The 20,124-nt window shown below is 43.1% G+C and overlaps 1 protein-coding gene across 1 annotated transcript in view; it reads right to left on the bottom strand.

The window, feature by feature from the left end:
- Window positions 1-20,124, bottom strand: part of elp4 (elongator acetyltransferase complex subunit 4) — a 51,002-nt gene that overhangs the window by 19,901 nt on the left and 10,977 nt on the right. Inside the window, exons 6-9 of the mRNA XM_068730505.1 lie at window positions 19,158-19,242; window positions 16,565-16,753; window positions 12,237-12,345; window positions 9,769-9,875 (exon numbers count right to left, since the gene is read on the bottom strand). Coding sequence (XP_068586606.1) covers window positions 9,769-9,875; window positions 12,237-12,345; window positions 16,565-16,753; window positions 19,158-19,242 — 490 coding nt within the window. The remainder of the gene's footprint in view (window positions 1-9,768; window positions 9,876-12,236; window positions 12,346-16,564; window positions 16,754-19,157; window positions 19,243-20,124) is intronic.

Raw genomic sequence — 20,124 nt, 5'->3', positions numbered from 1 at the left:
GATCAAGCAGAAATATAAGTGATTTGATTTTATTCATACAAATCTTTCTACACTTGACATAAAATATGCTTGTCTGTTGGAAAAAAAGATTCATAAGAATCCTCAGACTAACATATGGAGTAACCTTTGTGGCCTTCCGGGACTTGAGGGTGGGGGGTGGGGGGGGGGGGGGCTAACGCTCCGAGGACTGTAGGCACGCTAGGGAGAGGTGAGCTGTCACCCCCTGTTACGATCACTGCCTGAGCTCAGAAAGGGGGAGGGGTAGAAGGAGAGCAGGCAACAAAAAAAATATATACTGGTTCCTCACTAACCGCCATCTAAAGCCATCCGCGGGCCTCAGGACCCTCAGTCTACAGCTGCCTCCTGGGAAACACTTGCACGCAAGTCCTCCTCATCCCTAGCTAGCGGTGGGGCATAATGTGTGTGTGGTGGTAAAGGGAGGGGTTTCTGTGTGTAGAGTTGGGCTGTGTAAGCAGAATGTATGGATTTTGCGTAACAAAAGGACAACTGTGCATGTTTTCTTACTTGCTTTAGAGTGAGGAGGTATACTGACATGCAGTTAGGCTGGGTAAAGAAAAGGAGGTGATGCAGAGAGAGAGAGAGAGATAGAGAGAGAGAGAGACAGAGTATCTCAAGGCAAACCTTGTTGTTATTAAAATTTTAAATGAGGGCAAAGAAAAGACAAGAGGTACCTCAGGGGCTCAATGTGATAAGACTGCCAGCAGACCTGCTTTAAAAAATCAATAACTGACAGAGTTTATATACTTTGAAAAGACTGAAAAGTCCTGATGTAAAGAATGGTAGTGGAACTGCATAATAAGACATAATAAGTAATACTGTCAAGTCAGCGAGAACACAGCAAGAGACGTGTTTTAGCTTATTATGTGACACACAACATGGTGCAATATTATATGCCAGTGGATAAGAAGCTTGCCTCAGATTTGACCTTTTGCTGCCTTTTGTGTGAGTTTGGGTGAGCACTGCTTTGGAGCATTCTGTTCCCCAGATCCCACTCCTAACACCCCTGTCACTCATCATCACTCATCATTGTTAGGGACAAAAGGAAAGTTTGGTTAAGCCACACACTGGAGTATTCTCCCACCCAGTGCCTCCCCCACCTTCACACACTCACGTATGTTAGGTAGCGCGCACACGCACACACACATTGACAAACGCACAAAGAAAATAGTTCTATTTTTGCAGCATAAACGCAAGACCACTGACTCAAACATGCATCTTAATTCTCAGATGGGGTCGCAAACTATTCGATAAAGCGGCAACAACTTGCCCTCTAACTTGCCTTTTGAAGAGCAGGCTTGTCCTTCAAATGGCCCTCTGACTCATCTGCTGAGTGTAATCAAAGTCTATTCAGGGCGTCATGTGCGTCCTAACTATCCTCCATCATCTGGCCAGGCCTTTCAATAGCCACCTGTGAACTCTGAAGGACAGGGACACTTGCCCTCATAAAATACATGAGCACTACTACATTCAGCGGCCGGCCAGCTTCTCTCAATGGCCGACACCACTTTAAACAACTCTGTGTTGACTGTTGGGTGAATCCTTTTTAAATACAACCATATTCACAGGAGCAGGGGTTAAGTAGCTCCCGTGATTAGCTGAAACAAATGCCTTTATGGTGTGCTTGGAGATAAAGAGAAAGAAAGAGGATCAAAACACCCAATTTGTTTTCATCACGCAAGGACTCATTGAGGGATTGATGACAAAGAAAGCAATCAGAAAAATGCTTGACCAGTGTCCAACTGGTCTGGCATCTCTAAGTCTACTTTTTCTTATGCAATCTAATGAATGAAGTAAGCACACATATTCTTTTGGGAGGAGTCTGGAAATATGATAAACTCCTTACAATAAGACTGTCTCCTTGTGTGGATAGGCTTTCCGAAGACTTAAGTCTCACGTTGTAGAAAGAAAAAACCCAAGCTTTTAAAAAGTGTTGACATTTGATTGTCAACCTTCACAGACGTGACTGAGTACTTTCAAACAGCAGTTGCAAATGTAAAGGAGTCTGCTGCCTGCAACTCTTTCTGCGTTCACACATTTGGTGCTATATGTCGATGTAGCCAACCTCGTAATGTTGTTGATAATAAATCTTTATGTTTATGATTTTAGCTGGCTGCACTGAATAAAGTATTCATTTCAAATGCAGAAGCCATGGAATCACCATGATCAATGGGCCTCTGACCAAATAACTATTTTACACAACATTAAAAGATTTGTCAGTAATAAGTGATCTCAAATAGTGGCAAACACATCAAAATAAGTTTCACCCTCCTTAAACAAAGTAGGCTTTTCATATCTTTCAATATGTAACAACAATGTCTATTCAAACCCCCTCTTCACAAATGGTGGAGAAGAAGACACTTAACTAATTATATAACAAATATTTAGTAAAACAATCCCAAAAATGAGTGTACACATCATTTTGTTATACACATTATTTGTATTTTCAAATGTGTTTGAATCCCAGCAGCATACATAAACACTGAGCAGACGCACAGAGAAATGCATACACACACTCCTCCTCCTGACCCCCCTAGGACACTGAGCAGTGAGTGTGGGAAAGTTATTTTTAGGACCCAAGCAGAGAGCCTTCCTGAGTTGGATGCTCCTGCTCCGGATCAACATTCCACCTTTGAACCACTCCGACCATGGAGCTGTTTGTGCTCATTGTGGCAATTTGAACTTTCTCTGTGGACTAACAGAAGTGAGGGGACTTTTTCATTTTGGCTGGTTTAAAATGACACCATTCAAAACAGGACGACTTCTGCCTCGCCACCATTTATTCAAGTCTCAGCAATGATGTTAACAGGTTTTCATTGCAATTGTAGATTGTTTATAGCACTGAACATCTAGCTTTTTGAAAACGTATGCATTATACATATACCCTATTCTGTGTAGTCTAATATACAGATTGACTAATTATTTAATGTTAAGTAAATACAGCACCTAAATTAAATGAAACACTCAAGAAATTTATTTTGGTTGCTGCATCACATGATTTCTAGTTTCTATGAACAAACAAGTCTAAGTATTATGTTTACACAACCAAAGAACAAAAGTAAACAATGAATGATGCTTGACTGTGAGGAAAAACAGTAGATGCTCTGCACAGACTTTACAGTGAACCAGTCTTGTAAATAATGTTATTTTTTTAAAGAAGAAAAGTACAGGGACCTAAGGCAAAATTAGGAGATAACAATAAAATGATTCAGAAGCCAAGGATACAGTGAAGACCCAGTTTATAAGCACCATGGGGCCTAAGGTTCCCCAGTCACTACCATTATGCTAATGGCGAACCCTTTCTGAACACACTTACACATACCCTATAGTACCACGAGACCCCATGGATGTGGGGTGGCATGCAAGTTACAGCCTCTTTTCCTTTCTCTCTCTAATGGGAGCTGAAGACAACGAGGGCTACTTTAATCAGGTCTGAGTCCAATGTGGCCAGTCTAGTCTGATGGGGGCTGAGTGGTGCATGGACCATGTTAAGGGTTCACTGCTCACTGACGAAACGGCTTCACTTCCAGGGTGAGTTCAGGCAGACCACACTCTTACTCAGTCTGGCAGGAGGAGCACATATGCCCTGTTTTGTTTTCCTTTAATACTCCATGTTTGTAAGAAACGTTTCGGCATTGTGTTGATATAGTATAGAGGGCAGCACATTTGGCAAAGTCCCAGATATTCTCTTGTTGCACTTTGACTAGACTACAGCAAACACTACTTTTTTTCCCTGGGCATTTGAGGGTTACAAAAATAAATCATTGACGACTGATTCAGCCAGTCTCCTTATAATAATTTCTGAACCTTGTCAAGACAAACACATCCTATATACATTTGAGCCCCTATGCCACTGACAAATGTGCAATTCCAGCCATAAAACTCAGTGGAACCTTTCGAAGATTTGGCATTAAGTGAAGTTTTCTCAATCAATAGATTTAACAAATATCAATATTTAAGAAGTTCATGGGCCAGTGCAGCAAAGCTGAATCACTTGCAGGTCCCATCAAGCAGGTACCACAACAAACAAACAAACACAGAAAACATGCACATGTTTTCACTCCCCACACACCCAAGTCTCAGCACAGAGACCTTACAAGCTGGGCCTTTTCAAACACACATGCACATTTGCAGAATAGATAAAATCCCTGTTAAATAATAAATGCAAATCTGGTGTATGTTGTGAATATTGTTCGACTGAAGGGTCGGATCGCGTGCCACTGACTGGCCTTCACCAGGCTCTCCGTCTCTCTCTTTCTCATACACGCACAAACCATAAGCACACCTCATTCCAAATTGCGACAGAGGCTGGTGTGCACCAAGGGAGGAAGTATAAATTATTCAATTGAAATATTATTCCAAAAGGTCCATTCCCATCTGATTGTGATTCCCAAGGCAGGCGTACAAATCACCGGCAGATGTATGAAAAACATAAGAATTTTTTGCATTCTACTAATAGGTTCAGGACATCCAATAGGCCTATTGTTTGTATTTAGTTTACTCAATCTGCAAATGTTCATTGTGATCCGCTAATGGAAGTAAATATTAAATGACCCAGTTCGGTTTTTCAGAGTTAAGAGTTTTTTCTCTATATGAGTTCTTTTCAACATTGGCTTTTCTCTGATCTTTAGTACCGAGCATTATTTAAGACTCGGGGAAGCAGATATACGACCAGGCATGAAATACAAACAAACATAAGCAAATACACAAACGAGCCCTGAGGACTGGGTCTCTGTCTAACTCATTCTGCATTCCACAATTCTTTCTTTCCCTCCCTTTTTATTTCTCTCTCAATAAGACGGTTTGGTGCCTCTGAGGAAAAGCCCTCATTTTAATTAGACCTGACCTGAGAATCACTTAACTGCTCCTCTCCGTTTATGCCTCCCCCTCCTCTCCAAGCCTTCGCTCTGTTCCTCACATAGGTCCATTAACACCCTTCCCTCGGCACCCACAGGCTTCAACAGGGAGCAGACACAGGCGTTGTCTTAAAGACGTTTTGAGGACATGCCAAGAAACATTAACCTACTCTATACACCTCCCTCGGACTCTTTCAGTTCGGCTTCCTCTTCTCCTTAAGTCTTCTCCTACTCAGCACCATCATCCTCTTCATCCCCCTTTTCTGCTCCCTCATTGCTTCCACTCAGCTTAAAACTGTACTCAGCTGGCTAATGTCAAGTTCATGTCATGTGGGATGGAAGGTCATTGGATAATCTGAGATGTTTGTATGACCGTAGAGTTTGTCTTCTGAAAGTTAAAAATACAGTACATTGTCAACCTAGCACCGTATCCATTAAATAAGCATTTATTTACCTTTAACGCCAGACTTTGGCTGACATGACGCATATGTGTTTGTTTGCTATTTTGGATGTTAAGACCAAAGCCTGCATTAAAATAGACTGGGGGCTGTGTTGATGGGCATGTGCTGTTTCAGGTTGTGGTGAGATGATGACATAAAATTCATAAAAAGACCAATCTGATTAGAAGATGACTTTCAAGGCCTATCAGATGCCAAAACACAGCACAGCAGTTTCTAATACTCTGAGACAGGTTTTTATGACACACGATGGCAATTATTTTGTCTTTTATTGCGGCGATTTCCAAAATAACACTAGAGAATTACAAGAATCTACAATAATCAATGTGACATAAAGCACAACAAGATTTTGGGTATGAATCTGGCCTTGGACCATCCTCACGCGTTATCCTCCTCACTCCCATCTTTCTTTTACTGACTCTCTCCAACTATGACTTAAAAATTACAACATTAAAAAAAACATTAACATAAAACTGAAAGTTCCCAAGACTACAACGTTTAGCTTGTAGCAAATACCTGCACATAGTCTACATAGCCATCCAAGTGACAGAGCCAGTCAGGGACACCTCTAAATAGCCTGACTAGGAGAAGACTAATTTGACACAAATCCCCGTCTCATACTGTATTTGACCCTGTGACCTGCCTCTGGCACCCCAGAACCCCACGGGCACATAACCTGTCAGTTTAAAGGGTCAAACAAAGGTAAGGAAAATGTAATTGCGTACCATCTACATTCTTCAGAGCTTCATCCTCAAAGCATCTTGCATTGTGAAAGCAGTGAAAGAAGCCTGTGATGGCTTAATACGAGTGGGAAAATTCTTACACACATTGCGTGTCACCTTCGTGCATGCGTATCTCAATAAGAATGTGCTTGTGTCATTGCATGAATGCCAATATGTGTGTGGGGGTAGGCGATGTTTGAGTATTTGTTAATCTGGTCTAAACACCTAACACTCCCCTACCTGCTCAGACAGGGCCATGGGTTAATTCTGGCTTCAGGCGTCATGGCTAATAAGTACTCATCAACCGCAGTTTGAACTCATCAACCGTCAACTGTTTTCACGGTAACCTTATCACGGAACCAAGAGAACCTTTATGATGGTGCTGAGTGCGGGGCTACAAATTAATGTAGGCTACTAAAACCTAATAAATTAGTAATTATAACTGAACACAAAAACATGTCTCTATTGACAAAACCTTTACTCTGTGTGCTGGAGTTCCTGAGGCGCTAGGTGATAGACGTGTGAGTCAACCAACAGTTAGGAAATTAGTTACCAGCATGACTCCATGCACAGTTGGGGTGACATGTATCTGCCTGACCCAACTGGTGAGAAGCTAGCGCTGTCAATAACCTGTCATTCACCACCACCACATCACATACTAATCCAGATGAAACAGAGTGAAGCGGAATTCGCTGCCTTTAAAATATAGAAAAGGAGTCAAAAGTTGAAAGAAATGTATAGTAGCAGGAGCAGTGATCTATCATTACTGCGATAGATGTGTGGAAGAAAACAGACTGTGAGCACAAAACTTGGTAAGAGAATGCTGTAATATGTGGCCCCAGGCAGAGGAGTCCTGTAGCTTGAGTAAATGAGGTGATTAGCAGGGATGGTGTGAGCTGTCACACATCAGACACTGGGCTTAGAATCCAATCACCATCCCATGTGTCAATCAGTGGCCCACCGAGGCAGTTGACCAACAGGTCAAACAAAGTATACGATGAGCCACATAGTCAAAGCACAGCGCTAGTTCTGCATGCAAAGATATACATACTGATATTAACCAACCTCTGCAACGAGGTACGCAGAGCCAACATGCACTCATACCTTTGTGACATCTCTATCTAAGGTGATGTACACATTAATGACAGCCAAACAAAGTGCCAGAGAATCCAACACTAGAACATAAAAGCGTATTACAATGTGTGTTTTGATTGATTTGATGCATGACTGGTGACGATACAATGTTCTCTGGGAAATTCCCTGACACATAAAAATGGGTGATGGCCAAGGATTGTGATTGACAGTTCATATTAGATGCGTTCTTGTGTCAACAATCGCAGCCATTTAAAAATTTTGATCCCTCTTTGGATATCACTCTTTTAACACTATGTGTATTAAGGGCAATACAAGAGTATGGTTACCATTCAACAAATAAAACTCCAATAAAGCTCCTTAAACAAGGAAGGCAGACAAAGCATGGACTTTACAATATGCTGCTGGGATATATGACACAGTATCCAGGCCCCACAGAGCTACAGGGCTGCTCTAGGCCTCTGCCCCCTGGCCTGCCCAATACAGAGGCCTAATTAAAAGACCATTGAGGATAACCACCTTGACTTTTACGGACCACATAAATCTATACTGGAGTGGCCTATTCAGGGGGTCAGAGAAAGGAGGGGGAGCGGGCTAATGCAGACAGGAGAAAGGGTTAGAAGGATGGTGAAGGCTGGCGGAAAAAGAGAAGGGGTTGATCGTAGGATGTAGAGAAGATTTTGGTGGGTGGCTGGGGAGGGGGGGGCATTCCTCTCCTCCCCCTCACCTCCTGCCTGAGACAATAGGACTCACTAAGAGCCAAGGACCAGAGGGTGTGATAAGGTAATGATAATGTAATGAGGACCAATCATGAGCCTGAGCTAAGAGGAGGGCCCCTTAATTTGTCTCCTGAGTGGTAGTTCAGTGACAGATTGATTGCTCTGAGTGAGAGTGATGATGTGACACATGCAAAATGGATGCGTCTCTGACAGGAAGAGAAAGAGAATAAGAAATCATGGATCAAAATTAGTGAAGATATGGAAAGGCCATACAATCCTGTGCTGTGTTTATGCCCTATACTCCATGCCGGCAGAGCGAACAGCTACCCAAATTGACAGTTCACAAATACAGGGAATTGAGCAGAACAACCAGCAAGTTGAGGTGCTGAGTGACCCGTATTAAACTGTGTGGAAAATGTGAAATGGCGCTACATGCGGACCCTCTCAAGCCTGGGATTTTCCGAGGAATATTTGAAACAATGTGCGAGGGCGACTCACAGCTCCGCAGGCACTATGATGCGAGGCCAGTTTTCAAAGGATCCTCTAGCACGATTCAGAACAAGCTGCTGAACTGCATGTACCAGGTGTATAGGGAGTAAGTTGCTGTGCAAGTAGCTGAGACATTGTTTGTTGCTGTGCACATACCAGCTGGTACATATTGCCAAACAGTACAGTGAGTAAAGGTTTTTAGAGAATGTGGAAGTTAGGGATGAAACTATTGCTGTAAGCCTGTCTAACACCATCAACAGTGCAGTGGAGACACTAAAGTTAGGGGAGAATTTGATTGCATGAACATATGAAAGTGTCACCATGATGAGCTGGAATGTCCGCAGCATACAGACCTTGATGAAGGAAACCTATCCAAATGGCCATTTTGAGCACTGCTATGCACACCAGCTCAATCTCACTTTGCAGCAGCTGTGCTCTGCCAGGAGTGTTGAGGGTGTCTATTTCTTTACCTAAGCACCTTTGCCACCTTCTTCTCAGTGGTCTCCAAAACGAGTTTCAGCCCACACAGAGGCAACATAAAGGCCATCAGCTGTCATTGATGCAGCTGGAGTCAGCAGTGCTCTTGTTCAGTTCAAAGGGAATATACAAGACTGCAAATATGACACAGCAAATCGAAAGATTGGCCACGTCAACTCAAGCATTATGTAAAAGTGTGTAATTTTCTGGTCATGCATCTGTCCAGAGAAGTTGTTGACCCAGCATTTTATTTGAACTTAAACCCCCATTGATCACACTGCCATTCCAATGAGCTTATTGGCTACAGTATGAGGGTGAAGCCACTGCAAGCAGCACCTACCGTACATAAGCTCGTTCCCTTGAGAGCTTTTGTGGCTTAGGATGTTTCTGATAGTGCAGATGTTTGTTGCTGTTGCTTCATTTTTGTTTGTCATGGATGGCTGGGGACATTTCCATGCATTAATATCTTGACCAATGATTACTTCATACTCCAATTTATAAAAATGTGAACTATACCTTTAACTTAAACTCCCCCAGTATTTTTCATTGCACAATCATGAATATAGAAAAAAAATTTTCTCACTCTGTAGCCTCTGGAGTAAGTGTGGCAGCAACAGTCAATAGCTTCACCTTTGATTTTGACACCCAATAGTAGAAACAGGCTGGCAGAACTAACGTGAGAGACTTCTCATTATCATCAGCACTTAATTTCAGCACCGCTACAAACATGATGAATGGCAACAAATGTAATGGGTTTCTCAATAAATAATTACGAATCTAAATTCAGCTCTTGTTTTAGGTTAATGGTTACATGGCAAGTTACAAAAACACATTAGAGGTATAAAATTGGGCCAACAAAATAAAACAAAAAAATCTGATTCTGACAAGAACCCTTGTTTATCAAGGCACTCTGGCTATAGTGATCTTGACAACTTACCTCAATACTGAACTGTTTTCTCTTGAGCTTAAAGGCCAGGTCCTTGTGGTCGGGGAGTTTACTCGCCAGACAGTTCAGGTGAGGTACTTGGCGTACATGCAGCAGACCTGTGGAGGACAGTGACAGCAGATTAGAACTACCTGGGCTGAACAGTGCATACAACCTGGAGTAAAAGTACAAGATATTCCAGTGTACATATCCAATGTACATGTTTTACATTAAAATGTGCCAATAAAAAAGTTAGTTAACTTAGACAAAGTTGTGTGCTTCATTTTTAAAGTGTAAAATCTTCTAAAAATAGTGCAACTAAGGACTGAGGATCAGGATAATTTCTTTCTCCATCCAAAGTTTTCTTACACAGATTTCATACATGGAGGATTCGTTTGTTACTTTACACATGACAGGCAATGTCTATCTCATACGACAACTGATAGAAAAATCCTAATATTTGTACATTTCAAATTTTGTGACGGAAGTGTGATCTGAAGGAAGCCGTGTTTCTCTTCTTGAGACCTACAAAAAGTTGTTTTTATTTAAAATATCCTGACAGTCAGGATCTTAAAATTATGTTTTCCAGAATCCACCTGCTGTTTATAAATTGCTAGAATCTGATGATTTAGAAAATGTTGCGCAAAAATCTATGTTGCTTTATTTCTATACTTGATTTGAAGTTAACTGCGCTTGTCTACTTGAGTGAATTGATGGAATGTAGTAGGACAGTCATTGACAAACGGTGTTTTTCAGACATCTACATCTGCGTTATAGTAAGTGAACTCTGCTGACCAGAAACCAGAAACATGGTGGTATTGCAGTGACATAAAAATCTATCACTGATAGTGTAAGACAAAACCACCAAAAAAAATACTTATCTATATATCTATAAACATTTCAATGTCGCCATTCCTACTCTCATCTTTTTTCTCTACAGGCCGGAGCATGGCTGTACTGTAGAGGGAAATTTGCCAATTAAAGGACACATTAGAGCAATGAGGGACAGACAGCGAACATACAAGCTAGGGATTTCTGCAAAGGATAGAGGGAAGCTGTGGAGAATTATTTTACTCTTTGTTTCTCTTTTCCTGTCACCACAAAGTTACATTTTCATAAAACTGGAAAGTACTGTAGAAGTGGGTATGGTTAAATGAGCGTGAGAGAGAGAAGAAGAGATCGAGGGAGTAATGGAGAAAGGGAGACAGACAGAGAAAGTGGGGGATGGTGAGTTCTCTCCTCTGTGCACTTGGGTGATTTCCCCTTGCCTGATTTGCAGTGACAGGCTTCCCAGCATGCTTTGAGCAGCCCTGAACTGCTGCCGCAAACACGCACGCACACGCATCCGCATGCACTCTCACACTCGTACCAGATGCGTTTGCACTCATGAACACACATCAAAACAATCATGCACATAAATGTATTTCATAACCCAACCATAATTTCTCTGGCTGGTTAAACAGATGGCAAATACATTCTTAAACAAGAAATTCAAATAGTATTAATTGCAAATTCCAAAGACCATTTTTGTACTAGAACAATAGTTAAAAAAATGATGCACTACAACGTGCATATGTTGAAGAGGTTTACATGCCACCTGCCTTTACAAAGCAGAGGAATGTGACCACTATGGGATGTGTTATCTAAATAAAACATGCTGTTGGATGAAACCAAAATCTGCCATTGAATGTTTTTATTCCTCATCCCCTTCATCTGTCACAACCGGGGCTGTCTAACCCGAGGATGGGAGGCAGGGGGGAAATGAGAGGAAAAGCGCAAGAGTGAGTCGAAGAGTTCGAGAGGCACGGCTAAAAATACTCCACTCGCTTAAACTGACCTTTATGCGCGAAGAGTGCAATAAAAAAGGGGGAAGCAAACAGGAGAAAGAAGGAATGGTAAAACCATAAAGAAAAAGTGATTGTGAGGACCGAGACGGCAGAGAAAAACTGTGTTGCCTCCTTCCTTTCTTCGTTTCCATCTCTCAAATCGTCCCATACCAGTGTCCTCTTTCCCTACTGAAAGCCTTGCCCTCCATTTATTAGCAGAGCATGCTGGCCATGGAGACATTGAGTGAGGGATGGAGAGATACAGGCAGAGAGGAAGAGAGAGTGATGGTGAGAATATCGATTCCCCAGTGTTGGTCTGCTCTGCTCCAGAGCCTCAGGGGTATGGGACTGGGGATGGAGAGGGGGCGAGGCGAGAGGGAGAGAGAGGCTCTGCTGGAGTGGGGGGAGGCAGGGATGGAGGGGGTGAGGGTGCGAGGGAGAGGGGGTACAGCGTGGCAGCTGAATCCCCCCCGGCCTGTCTACTGAGGAGCACGTCTGATTGAGCAGCAGCACACTAACACGCACTGACAGCCTGGCCTGCAAGGGGGCTGCCCTGCCTCCATCCACAGCCCAGCCTTAATGCACTGCTTGTGTGTATGTGTGTGTTTTTGATGGAAAAGAGGCAGAAAGATAAGCGAGTGTGTGTGTTCTTACCATGGTAATCTTTGTAGAGTGGGTTGGTCTCTCTCTCAGAGCCTTTGAATGATTCCAGGGCTATGGCATTGTCACATAGCCTGGTTATGCTGCCCATTAGAGCTCTGTCCTGTAGGGTCGAGAGAGGGAGGGAGAGAGAGACACACAGAGAGAGAAACATGAGCAGGTAATTAAAAGCCACCTGACGGGCCATCAGTGTTGCAATTAAATTAGGTCATCATGTCCCGTGGCCAGGTCATTTCTGCCCATGGCTTAGGTGAGGGGGATGAGGTATAGAGGGGAAAGAGCCCTGATAGGGGTGACGCAGGTGATGTTGGGGCAGGCAAATGGACATACACCTTACATCGGCATACATATACAAAAGTGGCTTGGGAAAAGTCAATCGAAACACACTGAAATTATCTTCACTTCATCAAACAACAATTTTCACGAGAAAGTTCACAGGTGCACATTCTCAAACCTGCACACGGCAGGGGAGGACAGAGAGAGAAAGCAGCAGAGGCTTGATGGGGAGAGCTCCCCCTACTGGTTAGGTCAGTGAGTTGACAACAAAGAGGACACAACAGGGGGCGAATACAGTAGATAGAAAGAATGAAGAAGAAATATACAAAAGGGTGGAGGCAGAGGGTAAAGAGAAAGGAGGGGAGCGAGAGGGACACTGGGATGGAGTGAAAGAGGGAGTCCTGCATTATTAATCCCTTTGCCTCTTGAATCATTCACATCCTTCTCTCTGTGTTGGCTGCCACCGCCTAATGCAGTTTTCATGCCTTCATGTCTTTTCCCCACTCTTTCTTCTTCCTTTTCATTTTTGTCCTACTTTTAAAGTATGCATATCCCACCAGTCAGGACCGCCGGCACTTACAGGGTATCTGAGGTCTCTCAAATGCCTCAATAAAGCCAACGTAAGAGTTTGGCTAAAACAAATTATTCAGAACACTTATGGTACAGTATGGCCGATTGTGTCAGTATGAAAAAGAGGATCTGCTAAAAAGTGCTAATTCGTCTCGGCCACAATAATTCTTCTGTGCTTACTGAAATACAAAGATGAGGCTCCTTGGCAAAGACTCAAAAGTTTCAAAGTCAGAGGAATTCAAAGTGTCCAAAAAGAACAGCTCAGTTCAGTGACAGAAGGGCAGAATGATGTCAGAAAGGCATGCAAGTGCTCCACAGCTCCTTGAGTTTTAGGAGGTTACATCTTTTTTTTTTTAAATCTTATTTATAATTGATGAGGGACTAAAGCAAGAGTCACTTCAGTTCTGCAATGAAAGTCTATGCCGGCTCAATTAGCTCAGATTCCATCAGTGTAAATCCTCGGAACACCCTGAGTCTCAGCTGACCATCCCTGACAAGTGATAGGAAGAGCCTTAACTTGACCGGGTAAACCACAGTCCCTTCATGGAACTAGTTTCTGATGAACTCCAATTTTGTCACAGTTGTTTGGCTGTTTGGCTCTCTGTACTTGTGTTGGCTAGTGTGAACATGTGTGTATGGTGTGTGCAGAATCTACCTCAAATGCAATACATCACTCTGAGGGAGGAAGATGCTTTTCCATCTGCCTAAAGTCTTGGGAGAGTAGAGTCGATATATATATATGAGACAAATTAAATACACATCAATTCCAAGGCTAGAAATGGAAGGAGGACTTTCTCCAAAAATGTGATTTCAACTGGGGACACGGACACAGTGTCTCCATCAAACTGATATGCGAGTTGTAGTTATCATGATGATTATATGAGATTATAATACATTATATGTGATGGGATCACACCAGCCTCAACGCCACATTGAGCTAAGGGCGTAAAGTGGGGTGGCCGACGGCCTCTTCCCCACTTCCTACCCTCTTACTTTAGCACCCTTGTCTGGACCACACCCATCTTCAAACTCTATCTTCATTTTAATCTCAACTAAACACCTGTAAAGTTTTGTGACTGCATCTTGCACAGTTGTGTCGCATCGCATTGACAAAAACTGTCTACAGGCATGACACACACACACACACACACACACACACACACACACACACACACACACACACTCACACAGTGAAAACAATACCAGCCACACGCTGTCACAGCTGGTAAATACTAAAAGACAGACTAAGATTGAAAAACTACTGTTGGAAATTTGCAATTAAAAGCCACTAAGTATCATTAGCTGCATAGCTAAAAAATGTCACCCTAATTTTCAGGAATTTAATCAAACAATTAAATCTTACAAAGTCCTGTTCAAGTTTGTTATTTTGCAAATAATGAAAACTGCTCGGAAATACAACATATTCTATGATGAATTAATCATTCTATCAGTCCTTCAAGTTTTACATATGAGAGGATTTGCTGCTTTTCTTTGTCATATGTGATAATAAATTAAATATATTTACGTTTTGGCATCACTTCTATGACCACATAGAAGTGACATGACTTTCTGATATTTCATAAACTAAATGATTAATAAAGAAAATAATCAGCAGATTAATGGTTATTAAAAAGAACCTGCAGGTTTTGTCGCCACAGTACTAAACAACTCCACCTGACTAAATATTTGCATAGGTCAGGACACCACTTAGCCTGAGCAGCAGGTGAGGTGTGTATGGATGCATTTTGGGAAAGACTGTGTACTTTGTGTTTGTGTGTGTTTACTGGTGGGGACGGGGATGATGGCAGGAGATGGTATGATGGAGGAGGACCAGGCTAGGACAAGCCTAATTAATGTTTCAGATGGACTGTGGCACTGGGCTGCTTTGAGGAGGCTTTCAGTGAGTTGCTCGACTTCCCAAGCTGCTTAATAATGGATAGAGAGTCCAGTGTGGTCTCGGTCAGCTAGCCCTGCTACTAGTCTAGACAGTCTTCCAAAGGCCACACTCCTTTAACTAAGCTAATTATCCAAGGAAAGGCACTGGCAGAAAGAAGCTCAGCGAACACATCAATTCATACCATACCATGCACACTCACGTTAACTTAATATGAGCAGTCTGCACACTTTGGTTAACTCAGCTGATCAATTAGAATCTTTTTTTATGACAACAATACCAAGTGTGATTAAACTAATCATAAGGTAATTTCATTGATGCCCATCTTTAACAGCCTCTCATTACCTCCATGTTGGCTTAGTCATCTAACACCTGATTCAGTCCAACATTTCCCCCTCTCCTCTTCTTCCCTCGCTCATTCACTTCGCTCCCCAGGGTAGAGAAGGGGGACAGATTAAGGGTTTGGAGGCCAGACCAGAGAGGGACAGGGGGACTGCTCCCACCACAGATGACATCTGCTAGTTAGCCACTCTACCTTTTTTGACTAGGCCAAGGCCGCTGTGCACTGAGCACATAGGCTTGGAGCCAGAGCATGTTGTGGCAACACAGCTGTTCAGAAAGTTAAGCATCAACCTATATCTTTGTATAAAGGATCAGACACAATGCAGCTTCCATGTTGTTAAGAATGGGGACTATAAGGAAGTAGGGTGTCTTAAGTGTAGTCGAGATAAAACATTTGAGCAGAAAGTCTCAGATGGCTATTCTGGTGAGTGTGCGTCTATGGGCAACTGTCTGGGGGAGGGCTGTGGTTTGCCATATGCCTCAGCAGATGACTCCACCTTCACACTGAGAGGCCAGACTGTACACAGACGCATGCACGCGGACTCCCCCCCCCCCCCCCCCCCCCCCCCCCCCAACACTCACATACACACACCCCCACAAACACAGACAGAAATACACACAACTACAAGGAGAGATATTTTGTAAGAGAATAAAATGCATACACAGGCAAACACTGTCATTGTGTACAGCTTCAAGTAATTAAAAGGCCAAACAAACAAACTTAGACTCCTTTGAATGAAGTGTGCACTCGACTGGGTCTGTTGGGGGAGCGATGCGTGAGGAAGAGGCCCCCGCGCAGGCCTGAGTCATACCAGGGTGACACTGGACCACAGGGTCAAGAGGAGGCCCCACTACAAAAGACTTCAAACTTTGTTCCCATTTAATGAACAAGACAAAGAAAAAGCACATGGGCCAAACATCAACCCACGCCCAAAAGATTCTAACTGTCCATTGGATGTAAACTCAAGTTGATTCAACTTGAGGAAAGTGGTTTCAAACACAACAGAGGAGCAAAGACAGAGAAAATAAAGCAGAACCTGCTGCGGTTATGACTTGTTAAGCTTGTATATCATGGTATTCTTGCATGACAAACTGGTCTTCACTAATTAAAACTAGCATAAAAAGATATATCAGTTATATATCAGGGTTAAGGTTGCTAATCAGAGAAGTTGTATTCTAAGTGCATGCTGATGCTTATGAACTGTGCCGAGTTGTTCTCATGTGTCAAAAATTGTCTTACCTGGATGAGATGTGAAGGCAAAGTAACTACTGCAACTGACAGCGATGACCTCAGCAAAGCACGCAGTCCATAGAGAAAAGTAGTGAGGGCGTGGCCATTTTTAGGGTTGTCGTGGCAACTCAGGTCATCGCCCCACAGAGCCGAGCCAAGAGAGTGAAGCCCAATTCGCAAGATGTTACGCGACTTTGACTATAAGAAAGAACAAGCAAAAAGAAGGGTTCAGGAATATTAAAAACGTGTAAAAAAGTCATACAAATATGTAATTTTCTACAGAAGTAAACACACATACTAATGCACTAATACAGTTTTATTTAAATTAAAGTTCTCCCATTACATCTTAAGAACAACAGTTTGCTGCTTTTGCATTATTTTGGAAAGGTGCTGTTTTGGGTAGTATTCCCAAACTCTGGGAGAGAGCGACTGGACAGTCTGCTCACCAGCACAGACGATCGGACCACAGTGCCCAAACGTGACTGGACACAACTGCCCAATCACAGAGGCCATCTGACACACGCACAATGGACCTGTCAGACAGGCTTCCAATATGGCCGCCACCCAGAAACCCCAGCACATTCTTGGCACAACAGAGATGCTCTGCAGCCAAGGGGCCCTGGGTAAGGGTGGAGTGCCTTCCCTTGAAACACCCTCCCCACCACAAGAGATCAACAGTAACCCACTCTCACGAAGACGGAGGAAAAGTGGCCAAATAGTGGTGGGGTATATATCACTGAAACTGAGAGAATGGAGGCGCCTGTCCAAACTGTGAGAGGTTTTTAACCTTTACTACAACTGCCTTTTATTTGGGGTTTCTTCAGGATAGCTCCTGATTACTGAGGTGAGCGCCAAGAGTGATTAACAAAGCTCTGGCCTAAAATCTGCTCACATTTTCCGTTTTTTTCCTCTCTTTTATCCCTCCCCCTCTATGATCTCAACCCTCCCAAAATCTCCTATACCCCACTCCCTATCCCTTCCTCTCCCAATGGTATGACCTAAGCTTCGTTTGGACCTGGATCAGAATCACAGGCATCTAAGAAAAATAAACCCCATTGTTTCTGGGAGTTTTTCACAGTTGGCTCATAGTTTCCCAAAGGAGGACTCTCACACCGGACTCTACATTCATCCTCCTCTACACCATTCAACATTAGTGCTGCATCTCTATGCCTTACTATACTTAGTGTTGTGTGTGTGCCTTTGTCATTATTAGATATGCCCTTTCTTTGTTTAACATGCTTTGCCTACACAGGTCTTGGGGGCCACAGAATTAGAATTCTATTTCTATGTCTGTGGCCCAGCAGGGGGGGTCTGTGGTAACACGACTGTTGCTGTGGCATCAGGAGGAGAGGCCAAACTTAACTCCTATAGTTTAGCCTATAGAAAAATCAGGGAACAGTGCCAGTTGAGTCCAGCCAAGGGCCAGAGGCCAGCCTTATAGACTATAGCCAGCCTGGGACCACAACCTAATCACAAGCCAATCTCTGCCGAGACTCACAGTCCTGCTGCCACTCCTGTCCCAGCCATCTCATAACACTGGGTCTAGGAGATTGATCATTGTTCTAATCTGTTATTTACATAATACAGTTTATATAAAATCTGCATCTTGTTACCAATCCATGACAGCGGATTAACCAATAAACATATAAACACAAACACACTGACTATCACCCATACTGGGCATTCTTGTGCCAGTGCCCATGTCGCTCAGTGCCGGTCTGCATTCCTGGACTGTGCCAACAGCATGTCAGGCGGCCACACTGCTTTAATGATGTCAGCAGTTAATCTGCCGTGAGTGACAGCGCTCGGGGAGAGAGGGTGGGGGGTAGTGGAGGTAAATCCCGTGTGTGAGTGACAGGGGGAGAGGTGGCTCCAGGTGACGAGCAGAGGGGTCACTGAAAGTAGGTGAATAAGGCGTGGGAGGCGAGTAGAGTACACACACACACCGTCATACTGTATCTATACATATATATATATATATATATATATATATATATATATATATATATATATATATATATATATATATATATATATATATATATATATGCACAGGCACATCACAGTGTGTGGTGTGTCCTGTGGGAAACAGACGGGGCCACGGATGATTCTGGCGTTCTGTGGGGCAATGGTGATTATTAAAAAGATGTATGTCAAAGGTAAGACACACACAGCTGGGACACACAGGTGAGGCCAACCAGAGCAGGTGACAGAGAGGTAAACAGACTCAAGAGAAGTGGAGGTTGAAATGTGACAGAAGAGCTTGGGGTCACAGATTCAAATCTATTATCTCTATTTTAAAAATGCTCCTTTGATGAATATCACTCATAATAATGAACAATAGCCTGACTGGGCTTATCGTAAGCAGACATTTGCAACACAAACATGTTAGCAGCTGGAAGTCAAAGAATTCTTCTTGAATGACATTTTTAGAAAGAAAGGAAAAAATGCACACCTGTGTTGAATCACTGCTAGTGGCAGCTTACTGCCTGCCTATTGTATTTCACCAAAACCAAAACCACATCCACAAACAATAGTAGGGGACCTGATTAAAAATGTATGGACTGATGATTGGTGAAATGGGAGTTCATTCACTTCTTACCATGGGGGCTGCTACATCAAAACCCTCCCTGTTTATGACCTCTTGAAGTGACTTCAGCAACGCAGAGTAGGACTCAAGCATGGTACTGAAAAGAGCACAGGACAGAGGAGAGAGTGGACAAAGTGGAGAAGACAACCAGAAAGGGAACACAAAAGGGTTACTTAGGACGTGTAAAATGTAATTGGAACCATTTTGATAAAACTGGGCCAAGCCTTTCCCCACAGTAGCTTAATCCTCTATGACTGCAGCATGTTTCTCCTGACTGTGCTTTTCTGGAGCCACTGAAGCAGACAGATGATCCATATCAAGAGATCCAATTAATTTATTTGGTTGATTAAATTACAACATGACTGGTTCTCTGTCAGCTCCCCGAGGACCTGATTGTGCCGAGACAGACAGACAAACAGACAGATGAGATGTGCATATGCACAAACAGACACACAACAAAGACGATAAGTGAGAAGGAGGGGGGTATTAATGGGCTGATATCTAGAATTTACAGGGAACGGCATTTTGGAGTTTAATCAGGGGTAAGATGTGCACTATTGACAAAGGGCATTCAGTTCCATCGGAGCAACATTTAGCAACAGTCAAGGGATGGGTTACTGCTGAGCCCATCATGTGCCAATAGGATGGCCAATAGAAATGTTAACCCCATCACTTTACACAAGTCCCCCAACTTAAGAACTCCCCGCCATTGTAATGACCACTCTGTGGTAAGTCACAGTGGGCTGCTATGCCAGTTGTCAATTTCACCTGCAGGCTACAAAAGCTGATACACATAGATTGGTTACACACCAATAGCCCTGCATAAAGAACAGTAATACATACTCGTGTTGATTACACTTACGCCAAGTACATCCATGTACTCTATTTCAGTTATTCAGCCCAACAATGGTGCCTCCTGACCCCGCTGGGGCTAATGATAGAGCTGGTTTGGTGAAAGAGGGACACCTACCCTCCTTGG

The sequence above is a fragment of the Cebidichthys violaceus genome, unplaced genomic scaffold, assembly GCF_023349555.1.
Source record: "Cebidichthys violaceus isolate CVI_PGR_0920_01 unplaced genomic scaffold, fCebVio1.0.p SCAF_5, whole genome shotgun sequence".
Classification (NCBI taxonomy): domain Eukaryota; kingdom Metazoa; phylum Chordata; class Actinopteri; order Perciformes; family Stichaeidae; genus Cebidichthys; species Cebidichthys violaceus.
The sequence above is the reverse complement of the archived record's forward strand: the minus strand, read 5'-3'. Positions and strand labels throughout refer to the sequence as shown.